Consider the following 20,441-nt stretch of genomic DNA (forward strand, 5'->3'; position numbering starts at 1 on the left):
TTTCTTCATCTTTTCACTTAATGGCTTTAGCCTGTTGCAGAAACAGCCCTTGCTGTGTTGTCCTTAAAAGCTTTGTCTAGCCACAGAGCTGAAAGGGCAGGTTATGCTCCCCCATTAATACTGGCCTTCCCCACTCAGCCACATTAACTTCACTGAGATGAAGGTATGCCATTTTATTTGCATGCCATGGCAAAGAGGCAGAAGATGCTTCTCTGCTTCTTGGCCATGGTATCACACCTTTCTTAAAAGTGTAAAAAGCCACCTGTTATCTCTGGCAGTCATTCTGTGGTGCCCCTGCACTGCTCTTGGGTATTTTCTGGGGCCAGAAGAGCAACTTTTCTCCAGCCCCATGGGTGAGTGAGACTTAGAGCCAGCCAGTTAACAACCCCTTGGTATTGGGGAGGTATGAGCAGGGAGATGTGAGCAGGCAGGTGGCTGGCCCAGGAATGGCTTCCCCTCCACTGTGCACTCATTCTTGCAAATTTATCATGAGAATTTTCCAGCCCAACCACATATATCTGCTCAAAGGTCCTTTATTGTGGTAGTTTAATCTGCATCACCAGCCTAGCAGGAGGAACAAGATGCATGTTGATGCCTTCTGCAGTGGGTGCTGATTTGGGAGAATTCTGAGCTGAACCACTGCACAAAGAGATTGAGAGAGATTAGAAACACTATGATAATAAAATGAGATTTGGTTTAGGAAAATCAGACTGAAAAAACTGATCACAAATAGTATACATGTGGGAGTGACAGAAAGTTAGAAATCTGTAATGCTGAAAGACAACTTGCCAGAGAGTTAATTAAACAAAAGCTGGCAGCGCAATGAGAGGAAAAATGGACCAGAATTGGCAGTATGATGAGAGCAAAAAATGGTCCTGCATTTTTTTGTCCACTTCAGATGGAGTAGAAGTAGAGCAAGATGTAATGCAGCTTGACACTGTTTACAGTCAGTGTGTCCCCAGGCAGACAGCTCCAAAGGCTGTCACTATTAACCCAACAAACAACCGCTGTTAACAAGCTGGAAGTTGAAAACAAGAAGTTTAAAAGGATACAAATCTGTAAATAAGGAATTTAAAACATCCCACAGTATGTGACTGCTGAAATAGTAATCCACACAAATGATTTGCAGAGGGGCAGTAAAGCAAAAAGGTACAGCTGGAGGCGAGAAAGTTCTGCAGGTTAGTTCTGCAAAGAATGGGTTTTAGTTCTTGGGAAGCCTGGGTGAGTTTTTAAATGAATATGAGTTTGTCACCATCTTTATCTGTTCTGTCATAAGATAATTGCCCATTCTGGCCTTCATACAACTCGTGTTTGGTCAGAATTCATTCAAGAATTGGAGACAAAGGAAACATGCGTAGATATATCAAAATGGGTAAGTATGAGTGTAAGTTTCTGAAAACATGCTACAGGTAAGACTGCAAATTCCTCCTTTAAGCCGCACGGACAAAACCACCCCGCGCCTTCCCACCGAGCCCCGCCGGCCAGCCCAGCTGCGCCCCCGCGGAACGCCGCCCCCGCCGCCGCCCGGCGGCTGCCGCGGAGAGGGAGCCCTCTGCAGGCGGGACAAACCCCGCGCTGCTGCCAGCTGCAGCGGCAACAACCGGCCTCTGACAGGGCAGGCAGCCACTGGGTTTTGTTGGCTTTGGGTTGTCGGGTTTTTTAGTGTTCTGGTATTGTTTCATTCATGTCTTCTTCCACTTTCAATAACCCCCTTTCAGAGAATCATTAGGTTGCAAAAGACCCTTAGGATCACTAAGTGCAGCCATTAGAAGTCCAACTCAATTATTTTTCTGTCCTTCCCTTTCTCTTACCCATGAATGATAGAAGTGTTTTATGTTCTACTCACTCACTAATGCTTTTAAAAATATAATTCACAAAGGTAACTGCAAATCATTATCCAAAAAATAGTCAGGCATGCTTTGCCAAATCAATTTGTAGCAGCGTATTTGGTAAGGTGGCTTTAAATGCGCTTCTAGGCTTTCTAGAATTACAGCCTTTGAATGCCTCAAAGCCCAAGTGTGGGCCAGAGACCAAAGTTTGGCCCCACTTATTCTGTTTATTCCTTCTGTAGTTTCATGTTTGCTGTCTTAAGCTTAACTTACAGGACTGGGGCTCCAGAAAGTCTTAGGCCACAATACATAACTTAAAATATAAAACATTTATCTGGAAAGATGCAGTGTAAGTGAGGGAAACCAGAACCTAGCAGTACTGAACTCTGAAATGTTATGTTGCTATATATTTGAAAGTCAGCTGGATCATTAACTTATGTCCTGTGGACATTCCTCCAACTGCTGCCATGTCAGGGCCTGCATTTATGAGCCAACATGTGCAAGTCTTGGGTTTCAGATAAATATTTTCTCTATCTAACTTAACATTGAATTCTTATCCCACTGCTTTCTACCCAAGCCTTGTGCTTACAAGGAGGCCCAGCAGAATTCTCCTGACATCTGGGGTCAGGAGATGGACAAATGTTGTGGCCTGTACTCTAGCATTGCATTTAAAAGAAGTGATGAGTGTTGCAAAGCGAATGCTAACAGAAACGTAAGCTCCATAGATAAAGGAACCTCACCGCGTAACCCTGTGCTAAACCACAAAACCTGTACAGATCTTGATACCAAGTCAGCATGGAAGAAGTTCAGCAGCCTGACATGACCTTCCAGGAGATCTCTAGCAGTGACATTTTTTGGCTCGTGAGGAACTGGCCTACCCAATAGCAAGGGGTACTAAGTTGACTACCCAGTCTCTGAGATCTACTTCTGCCACAGGAATTAAAGTTTCCCTTAAATTACAGAATGATTTTCTTGAGGATGCTAACAAAATCACCTGCTGTGCAACCTGGTGCAGGTGACATGTTTCTGGTGTCCAGGTGTGCCTTTTCCATCTGTTTCCATGTTTCCATGCCTGTTCCAACACACAAACACATCACCCACCCCACCCCTGACCAGCAGCCAGATCAAAACGGACACTTTCCCCTAACTTACAGCAGCTGAGGATCAAGGCTGAAACTCTCTCCCAACTGCAAAAAAGGTTTGTGTGTTATTCTCTTCAAGCCTGCAAGAAAAGGTTCTTCAAAGGCAGGTACAAACATGGAAAACAGGCTGTCCTACCTACCATGGGCATGCCCAGGGACTCCTGTGCCCTGCTGCTGGCATGCATTTTTACTGAGGGGTGTGAAAAGGAGTTGGGCTGGACACGCTTCTCCAACACAGAAATACATGAGCAGAGGAACTAGCTATCTAGGAGACTTTCACCTGAAATGTGACAGAGACTGCCAGAAAGTACCTAAATTAGCTGATTGCCTTCCACAGGCAGCAAACCTGATCCTTTTCTGCAGCTGAGCAGAGCTGAGCGTGTCAATCTCAACGTTAAACAAAAACACAGCACAAGAATATATAAGCTGCCTTCCTGAACTGCCATGTGTCTTCTTGAGATGCTAGTGGAACAAAAATGGAGAGGAGGCTGCATGTGGAAATTTAGCCTTGGCTTTAAATAAAGCTTTGGGGAAAGCATGAGTCCAGAGTTCCAAGGAAAATGTGCAACTCTTCTGTCCCTGCCTGCTATATTTCTCTTCAGCATTGCCATTTGCAAACTAGTGAGTCCCTCATCACAATGAGGTTGTCTTTCCCACTACTTTGATTACATCAAAATGCAACTGGATGTGTGAAAGTCACTCCCTCCTGTCCCCTGCCAGAAGGAGGATTGTATTAACCAGCATTTCGAGGCCAGGGCACTCCTGAACTCCAGTGCTGGAACTGTCTCCCTCTACCACCATCACCTTCGCTGGTTCACTTACAAACTATCAATGGGATCTTGTATGACTTGGTCTGGGACATCCGTTATTTTGACCGTCCTTCATGAGTGGTCAAGTGGTCCCCCTTAGAATTTAACAGTGATGATAGCAATTATTTTAGAGACCTTCTCTGAACAGGACAAAAAGGTAAGTGCAAGATATTCCTTGTAACAACATAGGCAGACTCCATAACAGCTCCTATTTTAACAAAAGGGATGTCATGACGTGACCAGGTGAGGAGTTGGTGGGTTTTTTTAATGTGTGTGTTTGTGTGTAATTTTCATTTTCTTCTTAATGTTTGCTTTGAAAAGATGATAGGCGAGCTATCACTGGAGCATAGAAGAATAAATAGCTACTGGAAGTTGGTTAAAGGCATGTGTTCTCCATCCAGTGGACCAGAACATGACCAGGCTGATGGGCTATTGAATAAAGTGAGCATCCAGGCAGGTATTTAATATATGCATCATTCAGGCAATAGAACACAGTGAGTCCTGCCAAGAGGCATTATGGGCTGTTGTGTTAATACTCCGGCAATTTTAGAGGTGTGCCCTTTTTACCTCCAGGTGCCTAAGCAACAATCTTAAAAGGTTTCATTATTGTGAATATACAGAAGCTGCCTTCCAGTAGTGAAAAGGCAATCTCCATTCCTTAGTTCCTTAAAAACCGATATAAGAAAATTATCACTTAAACAGCCATGCAGCAAGGCCACTTGCTCTCAACTGTACTGTGTGTTATCAGTTACAGTTTCAAACTCTGATGGCATTAAAAAAGATTTTACTCTGGCAATATTTGCCAGAATACGCATAAACTTAGTTGGGATGGCTAAGCTGGGCTGGGCTCAGAACACTTCTATTCTGGGATCTGCAAGAGACACTGCATAGGGTTGACAGAAAATTAAGATGGCTGACTAATTAGTTTCCATACAATGTTCCCATCTCCTGACAAGGCATTTCCATGTCTAGACAAAGTCAGCCTAATTAAAATTACTAGCCTGACAGTTGAAATCGTTTGTAACAATGTGTCATCTTCCTTAGCACCTTCTAGCCAGTAGAATTAGAGAAACTCAATTACTCCTAATTATCCAATTTGCATATAAGATGTACAGAGATCATCAACCCCAACACTGCTGACCTACTGTCCTGGTTTCAGCTGGAATAGAGTTAATTTTCTTCTCAGCAGCTGGTACAGTACTGTGTTTTGGCTATGATGTGAGAACAATGTTGACAGCACACTGATGTTTTTTAGTTGTTGCTGGATGATGTTTATACTAAATCAAGGACTTTTCAGTTTCTCAGGCCCTGCCAGCAAGAAAGCTGGAGGGGCGCAAGAAACTGTGAGGGGGCACAGCCAGGGCAGGTGACCCAAAGGGACATTCCATACCACGCTATGTCATGCTCAGCAGCATATAAACAGAGTGAGTTGGCCAGGGCCTGCCGATCACTGGGTCACTGCTCAGGGACCAGCTGGGCATCGGTCAGCGGGTGGCGAGCAACTGCACTGTGCAACACTTGTTTTCTTTCCTCCCTTCCCTTTGGATGTTGTTCCTCTCCCTTTCTCTTCATTATAACTGCTATAATAATTATTGGTTTCATTTTATGTCAATTATTAAATTGTTCTTTATCTCAACCCCCCAAGGTTTACATTCCTTACAGATTCTCCTCTCCATCCCCCTGGCAGTGGCAGGGGAGTGAGTGAGTGTCTGCATTGCACTTAGTTACTGGCTGGGGTTAAACCACAGCACCAACATGCAAGCCATAGAAGAAAACTGTTACCTCAGGAAGCCAGCTAATTAAGTGCTCTGATTATCCGTATCTTGATAGCACTAAGCAAAGCCTTACCTGAGAGATGTCAGTCTCCTGGGACTCAGATCTCCCAGGTTCTTCCTCTGAACTGGATTCCTGGCATGGAGGAGGGATGAGCCTGTGAGCCCTTGAAGAGTGGGGAGACCCGCCACACTGGAGCATTTGGGGACTACCTCTGCATTCCCCGATTGCTCCGGGAGCTCCGGGGCACTGAGGCAACACCAGAGAGGCCGTGGAGGAAAGTCAGGCTGACAGGGAAGAAGAAATCCTCTTTCTCAGCCTCAGAGATGTGAAAGGTCAGCAGCTCACATCAAGTCGTTTCACAGCATGGCTGATTAAGTAACAGTCATTTGACTTTGATTAAAATATTTGGAAGAGCTCAGCTGCGGCTGGAGGCAATTCTGACACTCTCACCCCCTTTACCCTGCACCTCCTCAGTGGATTTGAAAGACTTCACATGAGAAGGGGGAAGAAAGCAGCACAACCTTTTGCTCTTAGGCACACTGACTGATTTTAATGGGAAATCCCACAGAATTGTGTGCTCCCGAGAGCAGAGTATTATGTGAAAAAAGACACTTTCTCTTTACTTAGGCTTAAAGAAGAAAACAAATTCAGAAGGAGCTGTTGTGAAAAATACTTTAGCTTCTATCAAGCATCAGAATTAGGAGCAACAAATAATAATGAACAAATAATTAAATAAATTGGACAGCAAATAAATCACTGCAGCAAAAACTGCACCTTCTGTCACCTTAGTTGAAACCATCCCCTACAATCATGGAGCTCCAGCAGTTTTAAGATCAAGAATGCAAAATAATAAAAACTTTCACTATTTAAAAGGAAGTGTAGGTAATAAAGCAAATGCTTTATAATTTGAAATGATCTATTTGTTCCATTAAATACCAATTGGCTTGTTCAATGAAGTGGAAATTTAACAGTATCCATTAAAAGATTAAAGACCATAAATAAAAAAACTAGCATTTAATTGTGTTGCGAAGAGGTTGGAGCTTGAGTTTTCGCACTCTGATAGTCTATCAAACTCAGCTCCATTACAGATGTCTTAGAGCTGAATTGATGATGATATTCAAAACTAAGGGCATTCTCTTCAGTAGACCTACCCTGATGAAGGAGCTCAAACATATAGATGGCTTATGTGATTCTATCATTCTTACAGTGTGAATTACAAATGTTAGAAATGTCAGCTTAATGAGTCATGCAAGAGTCTTCAATGTTCTAAGTCACTGGATCCAATTAATTTTTAAGTGTGCCTAAAATGAACAATGAAGACTGGAAGAAGCAACCTGGTGGGTTTCCCTGTACTCACTTTTTTACTTCTATTTTGTAAGCCTGACCTAATAATGCTTCCAAATAGCTATCCATGTCAATGACTATCCAAGGAACTGACAGAATGCTCTCTTCAGTCTTCAAATCTGCAATGAAATTATTCTGACTTGAATGAACAAACGAAGAAATAGAGAATGTAGGTGTTACTGAAAAAATGGTATTTTTTTTTCTTTGTGCCTGTTACTAGATAAAATTAGTCACAGCAGTCACAACAAACATGCATTTTTTAAGTATCTACATTCTATTTGCTTCACTGTACTTGAAAACTGCTTTGGTTTTGTAATGTACTTGGCACGATGTAACAAAATGAATTTTGTTTCCAATGAATTGTGGTTTTATTGAGCCCTGTGGGCCAATGCCATTGGCCCACATTCACAGCTATGAAGGGGAAGAGCCACCCATTGTTACAAGCATGCTCTTCTTGATTTTTACATACATAATTTTTACCTTAACTCAGGCATTTGGGCCATTAAGCTCTGACTTTAAGATTCTGACTCGTGTATTTTGCTAACTAAGACATCCCTTAGCTCACTGGTGAAAGGCTGTGGACCCTTTCCCCAGGGACTCTCCTAACTCTCACTGAGAAAAAGCAGCAAATAGCCAACTGGTGGTAGCACTAAAAACTGATTCAGTTCTTCACTCAGCAAACATAAGCACCTGAGACAAAGACAGCAAAAGAAAAAGGAGTTTGAGGAGAAGAGGACGAAGTAGCACATTGGGGCTCTCTACACCTAAAGGCCACGTGCCCTAGAAACATTTTTTGGAGCAAGGATGAATGAAGCATTTGAAATCTTATGTCTGCATGAAAGATTCAGCTTCATTGAATGGACTTTCAGCAAAAGCCATCAGTGGCTTATCAGATTTCACAGACCTTCAGTAATGCTGCTGGTGCCAACACTATTATAGTATCACAGAGAAGTGTCTGAGATGGCAACTCCAGGGCTGATTTTAAACTCTTGTAAATACTGGGCATTACAAGGCAAGGTTTGGATTCAGATGTGCCTGTCCTAAGAAGTAAACCTTACCTTTTTTGTGGTGCTGGTAGTTCTAGAGGTGTAACCTGAAAACAGAAAGTGTAAAAGCACAAATAATGAAAGAGACAAAAAAAAAAGCCAAACCAACAACCAACCAAACAAAAAAACAAAAAAAACCCACCAAACAAACAAACCAGAAACCAAACACAAACCCCAAATAAAAACCCACAAACAAACACAAACAAAGGCCACCAAACGAAAAAGCTACATGCTGCCAGCATCAAGAAAATTCTCTGCCAGGAGTAAAATACCCTGCCTGTAGGGTGGTGGCTTAAGAGCCAGGGGACAAAACTTCAGCTTTCCTGTAAGTTAAAGGAGGATTTAAAATAAAGAATTTAATTCCTATTTAAAATAAGGAAGGAAGGAATGACAGAGAACTGTGCAAATATGCAAGTGAAACTGCAAAAAATGCATGGCTTATTTATGCCACCTACTGGATTTTCCCTGAAGTATCTTTTCAATCGATTTAGTTGCCACGATCATGTCTGCCAGTCCAGCAAGTACTTTTGCACAGGAGTCTACTCACCCAAGTAGGCCAGCAGATGTTAAGCTGGATGACTCATGTGAGTAAATGACATGTGTGGACTAACACACCCCCAGGACTGGACATGAGGGTGGCTGTACACCTGTGTATTCTGCTCACTTGATGGCTGCAGGGCAGCCGAGACACCCAAAGCTGCAGGCATGCACTGAATTCCAGCACTGGGGAGTTCCCCAGCCCCAGTCAGTGCCTCAGGGGAATGTGCCGGCTCCGTTTCCCTCCCTTGCTTGACCCACTCTGGCTGTCTTTGATATTTTGTTCTAAATGTCCAGAGCGATCATGGACACGGTGATGTTTCCAAGCAATGATATCAGCAGTGTGATTGCTTCATCTTCTATCCCTCACAATTCCTTGCTCTGCTGCGATCCACAACCAGCCCTGGTGATATGGTCTTTAAAATGATCTGGGAGAGTCAAAAAATTCTGTGAACAGAGAGGGCAAAAGCCCTCTGTCTTGACCCATTGGCAGCAAAAAAATACTAAACAGAAACAAACCTAGCAAATCTCTAAACCGGCCTTACTAAATGCAGTCAACTCCCACTGACTTCTGTGATACTAAAGGTCTTTGTTTTCCAGGCAATGGTGTCAGAATTGAGTTCTCTTTCATTTGAGACCTCTCTACCGAGGTGCTCTGTCATGCCAAATGTGGTGGTGGGGACACGGCTTGTTCACATCTGTCCCTCAAAATTATGATCTTGTTAGCAAATAAAACGCTTTTGCAAGGTTCAAGGGAGCAGCCAAAGGTATGCATGAGCAAAGAACAGGTCATCACTAACAGATGACATTTTGTATTTTAAAGACTTGAACAAAAAAAAGCTAAAGGATAACTAGACAAAAAGCAAAAATGTAATTTGATTTCTTTTATATTTTTTTTCCACCAGAAACATTAATTACAGTTATTTCCAAAGGTGCCAGCAAACTGCAGTAATGCTTAGTCACTGACATCATCACTGGATTCATATCAGATGCCCAGACTTAACACTAAATGAATGACTACAATTTCCTGCAGACTATCCGGAAGACAGTGAGATTACCCTGATTCATGTTAGAACTGCTGGCAGTTTATAACCATCTCCTATTCCTTCATGACTCCAGTGGATGTCAAATCCAGTAATGTGTTGTCATCCTCATCAAATACCCATTAAAAAATTTTGAGACAAAAATTACCCACTAAAACCATACTCAAAGTGCAACTTGAGCCAGCAAAACCAAAGCAATTCTTGTTAAAGGATCGATCATGTACTTGCTGTATTCATCAGTCATCTAGGTATTTTGGTGGTATTCATCCAGAGCACAAAATACTAGGTAAGTACTAACAACGTTAATATTTTGTTCCTCACCAATAGATTTTGTAACATTATGGATAATAGAGATCCATGCAGTTAGCCTGAAAAGCAGAAGTAGAAAATACTAGCTATGTGAAAGACAGCTGAATTAATGTTCTTTGAACTGTTGCATTTTCTGCATCTTGTGATTAATCTCTGAGCCTGGCTGTCCTACTTAGTTCCTAGTGAAAAGTCATATATAAGCAGCTGGTGACTGCTATTATTTCTCCTTTGTCTGTCTTTGCTTGCTTTATGCACTGTGCTTCTTTTCTCTTTTTTCACTCCTTCCAGTTTTTCTCCTCCTCCTGCCATTTCTGATGTGCTGTTTTTTCTCCTACCTTTTCAATACCTCAGTTTGTTGACTTTTATTTTATTTTGCATTTCATGTTCTTTTGATTTAGCCCCTTTCATCTCCTTTTAATTTGCATTTTCAATTGATTTCAAGATAATTTGCACACAAGCACCTGAAAACATCCCTGGGTACGTGTTCAGCCACACACTGTTCACTTTCAAGACTCACTCCTAGAGAGCAATTTCAGAGCTCGATCAATGGCCCCATGACTTGAGAAGATCTCAACCAGTTTCATTCAGGGAAGAATTTCATGTTTCAGTATAGGAAGCTAAGCATGCCTGTCTTCATTGTTACCTCCTTAAATATTAATGATATTAACACCATTAGGTATTAGTATATACTTTAGGTGTATAGGCAAACCACAGTTTTGTTCTGCTAAAACACTGTATTCATCTTTTCCTATTTTGCAGGAAAATATGCAGTTGCTGACATCAGAAATGTCAGTCCCAGCAAAGTGATGCAAGGGGAAAGTTTCAGTTTCTGCAAGCTGAATGATTGATGCACCCCCGCAGGAAGACCACCCAGCTTCTGCTGGTGGCTCACTTGAGGACCATCTGACTACTTGAGACTGGGGCTTAACAGGAGTGTTTTAATGTGGACTCTGCAGACGATGGAAAGTGCCATAAATGTCTCTAATGTTGTACCATGAAGGAAAAAGTTCTTTAAATGTAATTGCTGGAAGGCTAACGCAAAGCAGCAAGCAGCAAGGATCTGGGGGTTTCAGGCTGGGATAGGCACTGATCGTTTTCCAGCAGGGAGGCTCGGTCTGTGAGCAGAATTAGCTGGGAGATAGCTGATCTCAAAGAGGGAGAAGCTTTCCTTGGCTTCTTCTAGCAGAAATAAATTTCTACCTACTGTAACTTATTACCATCTGATATGCTGAGTCATGAAGCTGGGGTTATAGAATTCTTTATGCAATCTTTATAAATCAGCCTCACATAATCTCAGGCGCTTTCTGCTTCATCTCTGTTGAGTCACTCATTTGACAGTTGTCATTCATCTTAGATTGAGATGTAATTTAATAGTTTCATTTCAGCATGAAGATAGCGTCATCTAAAGTTGAGCCCAGAAAGATTTAAAGGTGTAACAGAGGAAATATTAATACTGTAAATAATATCTGTAGAGCTGCATGGGTCTATAAATCACACAGTGCCAAGTCGGCAGGGGAGCCTATGTAAAACAGAGAAGAAAAAGCATCTCCTGCTGTCCTGCTCTGCAGAGTACAGCCGCTCCAGCCACCCGCGCCTGCCCAGGGGTGCTGCTCACCGCGCCGTGCCCCCTGCTCCGTGCCTGCTGGGATCCCCTGCCCACGCGGGTCTGGTCCCGGTGTGTCCGCACCCACCCAGGGATGTGCGCGCTGGGCGGCCCGCAACCGGGAGCCGCGGCCCGGCCGGGAGCCCGAGGCCTCGGCAAGGGGCAGCCTTGCTGCGCGGTGCCGTGTCGTAGTTGGGCTCACGCCTCTCCCCCGGCCAGGCCATGTCGGTCGGCCAACCAAGCCCGGCCTTGCTCGACCCAGGGGCACACGGGGCTCACAAACGGCCTCTCTGGGGCCGGGCTCACTCCCCCAGGCCGGGCCCGGCGCCACGGCCCGTGCCCCGGCAGGGAGGGCGGGCAGGGGGGCCGCAGGGCCGCCGCCTCCCCCCAGGGCCGACAAACGCCTCGTCGTGCGGCTCCGGCGGGCAGCGTGGCTGGGCCGAGCCTCGTCGTTCCCCCCAGCACGGAGCCAGGGGACTGGGGCCGCGGCGGCCCCGCACCCACCAGCCCGCCGCCCACCCGACGGCTGGCCACCTGCTCGGGGCGGGAGCCGCCCCTGCCCCTGCCCGCCCGGCGGCCGCCGCGAGCCGGCCAGGGTGGAAAGAAGGAGGGGGAAGGGAGGAGTGGCCGCCCCCCCCTGCCCGCGGGGGAGAGAGGGCTCCGCGCCCGCACCGCGCGGCCAGGGGGAGTTGCGAGGCAGCGGCGACGTCGGGCTGCCGCCGCCCGTCAAAACGCGCAGGGTGGCGGGCCGGGCCGGGCCAGGGCAGAGCCGCGCCGACCCCTCGCCTGGCTGCCCCCAGGTCTCCGCGATGCCCAGTGACTCCCCGGCCCTCAGCAAGTCCCCGGACGCCGCGGGGCCGAGGGACAAGGCGGGCGGCTTCGGCAAGGAGGCGGCCCTCACGTCGGCCTCCCCGGCGGACAGGGTCGCCGCCACGGCGGGGAAGAAGCCGCCGCGTCTGCCCAAGTGTGCCCGCTGCCGCAACCACGGCTACTCCTCGCCGCTGAAGGGGCACAAGCGATTCTGCATGTGGCGGGACTGCCAGTGCAAGAAGTGCAGCCTGATCGCTGAGCGGCAGCGGGTGATGGCAGCACAGGTGAGCCCCGCGGGGCGGCCGCCCGCTGGCCGCCGCCGCCTCGGCAGGGTCTGCCCGGAGCGGGGTGGGCTGTCTGCCCGGAGCGGGCTGGGCTGTCTGCCCGGGCCGCCGCCGTCGGTGGGGCCGTTGCTCGCCGCCCGGCGGGCGCTGTGCCGTGGGGCGGGGGGCGCGCTGGGGGCGGGGGGCGCACCGCTGCCTTCCCGAATTAACGAGGCTTTTCGCTATCTTTCTCGTGCGTTACTATTTTCTGTCTTATGCATAAAAACAGGAGATGCCCTGAGGGCGCTTAGGGTTCCAGTCGCGGTAGGCTGGCGGTGAGCGTGTGGCGGCTCCCTGCGGGCGTGGCGGCGTGCGTCCCTTCGCAGGACGGGCAGCGCCGAAACGTGTTGGCAGCCCTGACCTGCGGGGTTCTGCTTTAAAACCTGCAGAGGGAAGGACTTCCAGTTAACGTCAGGTTGCCGGTTTTCAACTTGTTTTTAACTAGGTAATGCATAAGCTAGCCAACTAATCGGTTAGCGAGAATATTTTGCGTTGGTGATTTCAGACGGTGTAGCTGCTTTCCCTGATGCTGTGCACCTTTGGTTGCGTGCATTTCTAATTATTTAATTTTTAATTAAATTTAATAAAAACCAGGCATTCTTCCTGATTTTGCATAGAGTGGCTCTGTAAATAGCTGAGTGGCTGGCTCGTCTTGAATCTAAACAAGGACTCAGTAGTATTCGCAAAGGAACCAAAGTGCACCCAGTTTTGTGTAGAAGTTAACTTTTTCCGTTAGGTAGTCCCGCTTTAGTCACAACTCTTTGGATACGTAAATGACCGCTGTATTAGTCCTTGCGATCCTTATCTTGAAAACTTCAAAGAGGAGTCCTGAGAGCGTAATGGCTACTAGCTGCTTGAGCTCTGCGGGAGGGCTTGCACCTTCTCTCTGGTGCAAATGGTCGCCTGCGGCCAATTTAATCGAAAGGCGTCAGGACCCACCGACCCAGTTTGCAACTAGTGCGCGCTCAGATCCCACGTAAAATGAGTGTCCTACTGACAGATTTAAAAAAAAACTTTGCAGCCCTGGATTAAATCCTTCTCCACTTTTTTTATTTAATCATCCAGTGCAGGTATACTAGAAGTCCTCTGAACCCATGGGAGCTTTTGTTCGTTGAAATAATTCTTCCTTGTCGGTGGTGTGGCAGTACAGAAACTACTATGCCCAACTTCATGCAGTTTCTCTGCCCGGGGAGAACCACGGAATAATGAACACAAATCCCTTTGCTGCCTGCCTCGGGGGAGGGAGCACAAAATGGGATGCTGCCCACGCAGATGTCCCCTTCTGCACAGACAGTTTCCCTGCTGCCCAGCAGCTTCTGTCAGGTGGTGAATGCCTCCTGCTAGTGGTTTCTGGTGGTGGCCTTCCTGGGTATTTTCTCTTCCCAGGCTAGTTTCTGAAAGTGGCTTTGTAAGCCTCCCTAACTAAACCTTATCTGTGTAGGAGTTACACATTGAAAGTCTGACTTTCCCCGTTTTGATGTATTTCTGCAGTGAGCCCCTTGGCGCTGCTGGAATTTTACAGTTCAAGGTTATTGGCTTGTGAAGTCAAAGTTACCCGTGGTGTTTGCGAGTCTACACCTCCTCTTTAGGATGTCTCTGGTGGAAGAGCTGTCATTATTTAACGGTATTACGCATCTGTATTAGAAAAATGTTACTGTTGAACATGGAAATGGAGGGAAGTCCAGTTCAGGTTACCCAGGAGAATTTTCAGCAAGAAAATCCCACAATCCTAGTCTGTAATCTATGATAGATTTTCAAGGTTCAAGTACAGATGCAAATCAGTCACCTGGCAAATTGCAGGTTAGGTAGCTGCCCCCAGTGTCATATGTACCACCTGGACATGTAACACAGCTTGGCATGGGGGGACAGCTGTGCAAAATTTATCTGCCAGTTCAGATTAGGTAGAAGAGGTCCTCTGTATCTTCAGTGAGTGAGGAATGTGGGGTTTTTTGCACCCATGTTCAGACTGCATAGTGCCTGTGAGCTTGGCCAGTGTCAGCAAGGTTTTGGAACATCATCTGTCGGGAAAGAACAGCGGGAGCTCCTGCTTCTGCAGGCCTGGCCGGCTGCCTACAGTGTATATGGCACTGGCTGAGATGCTCACAGGATGGTTCACCACTTTTGCTGTGCTTCTTCCATGGTGGATGTCTTGTGTACAGTGTACTGTGCATAGAAATTCCCTTGAAGGGCTAGATTTCCAGCAAAGCCAGCGAGGGAGCCCAGCAAAGATAGAGCAGCAAGATTGCAGGTATAAGCCCTTATGAAGAGCTGCTTTATATTGATGAAGAGGCACAGCAGAGCCTTGCAAGCAGCTGAATTTCTTATTCCCAGCAGTTATGTATTGGCGGAGAGAAAGGTAGTGACTACACTTTTCACAGTATGCTTTGACCAAGAGCAGCTGTGTCTGGTGAGTGCAGTCATCTTTCATGCATCTTAATTTGGCCTTGTTGGACGAAGATGTGTATGGTACCAGCATTTCAAAGGTTTGTTCGTATATGTTTGGACACAAAAAAGGGTTGGTTTTAAATAGCTTTATAACCTCATTTATATGCTCCGCTACCCACTGGCTGGATGGTGATGTCGGCATTGTAGAGAATACCAGGAGATAAAACCAGCCTTGAGTTTGAGTCTTGTTGTTGCTGTTATAAACTGTGCTAAAGCCAGAGAGCATGCCCTACAAGTGTCTGCTTGTTCCTAGGTTGCACTGAGAAGGCAGCAAGCTCAGGAAGAGGAACTGGGAATCAGCTGCCCGCGGCCCCTGCCCAGTGTCCCTGAGGTGTTCGTTAAGAAGAACAGCGGTGGCAGCTCTTGTCCCCTGTTGGAAGGCAGCAGCAGCCCTCTGCATTCGACGAGTACAGCCACGACAGCAACCAGCACACCATCAGGTAAAGTGCTGGGAGAGCAATGCTCACCGCTGGGGGTGAGGGCTGATGTTGCATATGCCAGCCTGCTGTTACACCTCTTCCCCTTGCTGCAGCGGTGGGATTATGGAGAGTCCCCTTTCCGAGAATGGTGTTACACCATTGGTATGGTTAGCAAAATGGAAATCTTTTATATTTTAAGTGACTATTTTTACTTGAAAATCAAAATTTAAGTTTGATGTAGACTGGCACTGTAATTTAATTCAATGCGGTGTATACCTGCAAGTAGAGGTTTACAAGGAGCTTTGCTCCTTTATCCCAAAATGTGCTTCTGCCACAGTCCTGGCATCTGCATGTTGGTGGGCTGTGTATCTTCTTCACAACTGGAGGGTTTTCAGCACTGTGTAGGAGCGAAGTATGTAGGTAATGTTACTGACCCCAGCAGCAGAGCATTGTCCACCTTATGTGACTCGATGTGGAGGTGCATCTGTTTGGTGTGGCCAGGTGTGATGACTATGAAAGACTGACATAGTCCTTCCACTCTATTACATCTTACTGTAGTGCATTTAACCCTTGTCACAAGAAACAAAAAACCCCACCCAAACCCAAAACCCAATGTTTTTCTGCAATTGCAGTAAACCCATGGGTAAGTACAACTGAGACTTAAAGGCATGGAAGTGAAGATTCTAGGCAGAATGCTTTTTCCTGTGTAGAGCTTATGCCTGACAGCTAGGGCAACTGAGTATGTATAAAAGTGAAAATTATGTAATTGTCTTCTGCTCTGTAGACAGAAAAAACAAACATAAAGGAAAGGAAAAGGAAATGTCATTGATTTTTAATCATCGCTGCTGATGTCAGTAATACAGGTGAATTTACTTCCTGGTTAAAAAGCTGCTTCTGAAGTGGACAATGCCTTGCACTAACTGATAAAAGTACAGCGTCTATGTGTGTCTGTCAAATGATACTACTCTGTTTTGCAGGCCATTTAAAGCCTTGTCAGATGGATTTCTTGCATACGTTGCATACAGGCAGTTTCAGACCAATGTGGAGGAATTTGTTTGGGAAGCTTTTAGAAAAACTGGTGGATAAAACAAGAAATAGCTTTTTATGAGATTTTTTGTTTTCATTATTGCAGTCATGTTAGTGTCACCTTTGAATTGATGCAATTACTCCTTTCATATTTGGATTACTGCATGGTTTGTCTATAGACAAGGAAGAAGCTGGCTGAAGATTAAAGTGGTATATTCAGTAAGAGATTATAGGTGTGGAGAGATCAGGTGTAACTTAGGAAAAGAAGAAAACCCTTGCTTATACAGAATGGTCAAAAAATGAAATTGAACGACTGTCAACAAAATATGCATAAGCTTTAATCATAATGTGCTTAAAATGTCAGTGGAAATATTTATTAACCCCACTTTAATAATTTCTTACTAATTGTATTAAATTGTGGTCTTCTAATGAGAAACATTCATTAAATAAGCTCAAGGCAATTTGTATGCTTGAATAAAGTCTTGAAAACATGAAGATGCCCAATTTTAAAGTAACTTGAATGGTTTGAAAATTTTTTGATCAAAGCAATTGTAAATGGTTTCCAGTTGTCTTTCTTACAATGGATTTTCCTTTGTGAGCTATTCAAATACATTGTTTCTCAAGTATTTTACTGAATAACTGTGTTTGGGTGAACAACATTTAAAATACACAGCTTTATCTCCAGAGTGAAGATGTGATTCCATCCAAGAATCAAGCCAGGGTCAGCTTTGTCCACCAGAAGTAGAATAATCTGGGAAGGAGTAGGAAATTTGGTTCATAATTTTGTTTATAGACACCTAAGTAGCAACAGAAATTCATGCTTATCTCGAAGGCAACTGCACTGCATAAAGTTCTGTCTCAAATAATTTGGTAGGCTCATCTTTTGAAAGCACTGTAAGTACTTGGTAGGTATGGATTTAATGCCACCAGTGACCGTGCTGGCTGTGAAGCTGCAGAAAGTGCTCTGCCTTCAGCCAGACTGTAGGGTGGCTTCATCAGATGTCAGAGTACTGGCTTCACCCTGGAAAGTCTGTTTTTTCAGTGAGGATACTGCTTAAATACTCTGATGCTTTATTTTTTTAGTATATGAAGATCATCTGTTAGACAAGAAGCTACTGTGTGTGATGTGACATGAAGTTCTTGGTTTAGGTGTTTTCAGAACCAGGTAATTGAAGGATTCTTGCATTTCCGTTTTATCATTTTGCAGGTGCCCTCAACTGCAAGCAAAATGAGAGACCCCATCACAGCAAATGTCACAGTGTCTCAGTTTGGTAGGCTGAGGTGCTGGTTTTGCAAGGATTTACAATCCTCATTAAGGCAGGCAGAGAGAGTGAAACCCTGTGCAGCAGGGGAAGTCAGCAGCCCCCTGCAAGCCCCAGGGGAACTGGTTGCTTCTGGGAGCGCGGTGTGCCCTGTACAGCACGCATTAGACAGGGCAAGAGGTGGTTTTGACAGTGGTAATTCTATTCCTCCTGTAAGTTTTGGCTTCACATAGCTGTTTTTCTTTTGGACTTACATTGTGCAGAGCATTGTTTGCCAGCAGAGGAGTAATGTGTGAAGGAGTCACACAAAATATGTAGTGCCAGAGAGAGTCTTTCCTTGCTGTATCCATTTTATCGGCAGATGAGAGATATTGTGACACCTGGAGAGACAAGAGACAATTTTTCAGATTCTTTTGTGACACGCTAGGTTTGAAAAGCGTAGAAGTGAATTACTATGTTCATAGCATAGGGGTTGTGCCTTTACTATCTCAAATTTGGAAACTGTGTTTACTTTGGATACAGCGTATGTTTCCCACTGAAAAGCAAACTGGTAATCTGCAGTTCAGTTGGAAGGGAGCAGACCATGGTCTCAGGGAGTTAGCAGAACCGATTGCAAACAGATCTTGTAGTCTGTGCATTTTTACTTCAAAAGTTGCAGGCTGCTGAGAGCGAAGGCCATTTAATAGTACAGAGCAGCAAAAAGTCATGATTCCAGAGCATCTAAAGTAATTGTCCTTCCTTCTGCAGGGTAAGTTCATCTTGTTAGGTTAACTAGTGTGCAAAACTCAGGAAAAGACTGTTGTGGGGCATTCAAAATGTGCCTTACAGACATCCTTAATTTATAAAATCTGGGTTCTTCCCTCTTCCATGTCATTTTGGTAACTCTGCCATTTTAATATTTAGAAATCACTGGGGGGTGAGGGGGGAGCATGATCATGAAACACCTTCCAGTGAGAGCTGCTCACACTAAAGGAAGGAGACAGTGCATTTCACCTTTCCTCTGTTTTTATTTGGTCCTCATCACAGACTTAAAGGTCGTGTTTGGCATTTATGGAATGGGTGGGGTGACTGCAACATACATTACCTGGTGATTGGAAGGTGCTGGAGAGCACCCCATCTTTCTGCTGCTCTGCATTCATGTTGGCCCAGTTTAGAAGAATCCAGTATGGATGGGATTACCATATGATGCTACATTCCAGCTCCTGCTCCTGTCCTCTGTGGTGGTCGATTTCCCATTGGTTTTCCATTGACCATAAATAATGACATTGCTCAGGTGCCTTTGCAGCATCACTGGCTGACAAGTTAAACACATCATTGTCAGCAATTGTGAGTAATAAGCTTGAGTTTGATATTTCACTTTGCTGCGTTTATTATGTGTGACAGAAACAAAATAGTGTTCTTTTTACATTTCTCCAGATAGGAGCAGCTTTCACTTTGAAACCCTTGGAGGAACAGATGAGGTTTTATCTACCTATAACTGTGGACTGTAGTGGGGTCAGCAGTAATGCTGTGCCTAATGAACAATGGTACTAAGATCCCTTTGAACTTGCAGTGCCCTAGATGCCTCTGAGAATCCTGCCTGGCCTTCTTTACTTTTCCTTTGCTTTTTTTAATGTTATCTTTTGCATTTCTACAAAACTACTGTGATTTCAAAAATCAATGTCATGACCTTCCAGATGTTGTGCTGCATAGGTAATAAAGAAGAAAAATGTTTTTATAATTGGAAGATACCACGGCTTGGCTTTAAAAGAAAAGGAGAAATTTTCTTTCTGAAAGAAGGTCATTTTAAGTCTTTACAGTATAATGCCATATGCTGTCAGAATTTTTGTTTTGTCAAAAAAGTCTCATTTTAGTCTCTGATAGGCAACATGAGGAAGCAGCCTTGGACGTTTCACCACAGGAGTGCTTAAGCACTGGAGCAGGTTGCCCAGAGAAGTTGTGGAGCCTCCATCCTTGGGGAGGCTTAAAACTGCTGAATGGTGCCTGAGCCACATCATCCAACTGGAAAGCTTGGCCTACTCTGAGCAGAGTTTGGGCCAGCTGGCCTCCAGAGGTCCTTTCTAAGCTGAACTACACTGTGAATCTATGGAATGCCTACTTTTTTGTATTGACATTGTGTCATACGTACTAAAATTTGGAATTCAGCTAGCTTCAATACTGATCAGCATTTGCAAGCCTGGGAAAGAAATCTTGACTCTTTTGACCTAAAACCACTCAATGACTAAATCTATGTTAGATTCCAATAGAACATTAGCACCGTGGAGGTTAACAGGTGGTGGAGAGGATTGCTAGTTCAGGTGGCAGCAGCCTCAGCAGGCTGAGCACTAAGGAGAAGGAGGCATCTAGCTGCTTTGTCTGCATGTGCCAGGGCTAACATGATGGCTGGATGGCCTCAGAGGTCTTGGTGGGTCTGCAGTGGTTATGGGTCCATCATCCTACTCTTTCCTTTGGTCTTTGTCTCCTCATTACGCTCTAACAGTTATTTTCTCCTGCTACGCCCACTGCTGCTTCTTCACCAGGTTTAATTGCTGGCTGGTTCCTGGTCCTGCAGACTCTCCTTTGATACTCAGGGCCAAGCAGCCCCATCCATTGCTTCCTGGCCAAGCAGCCCCATCCATTGCTTCCTGATCCTTTGCCCTGGCTTCTCAGACAGCCAACAGATCTCTGTTAAGAAGAGGGCATAGCTGAACGTGATGTGTCTTTACTGGATAGTAACAG

The 20,441-nt window shown here is 45.2% G+C and overlaps 1 protein-coding gene across 1 annotated transcript in view; it reads left to right on the forward strand.

Annotated features, from left to right (window-relative positions):
* The first annotated feature begins 12,238 nt into the window (after positions 1-12,238).
* Positions 12,239-20,441, forward strand: part of DMRT1 (doublesex and mab-3 related transcription factor 1) — a 63,265-nt gene continuing 55,062 nt past the window's right edge. The window contains exons 1-2 of the mRNA XM_055699141.1: positions 12,239-12,532; positions 15,270-15,456. Of these exons, the coding sequence (XP_055555116.1) occupies positions 12,248-12,532; positions 15,270-15,456 (472 nt within the window). The 5' untranslated portion in view covers positions 12,239-12,247. The remainder of the gene's footprint in view (positions 12,533-15,269; positions 15,457-20,441) is intronic.

Source organism: Falco cherrug, chromosome Z (assembly GCF_023634085.1).
Source record: "Falco cherrug isolate bFalChe1 chromosome Z, bFalChe1.pri, whole genome shotgun sequence".
NCBI classification, from domain to species: domain Eukaryota; kingdom Metazoa; phylum Chordata; class Aves; order Falconiformes; family Falconidae; genus Falco; species Falco cherrug.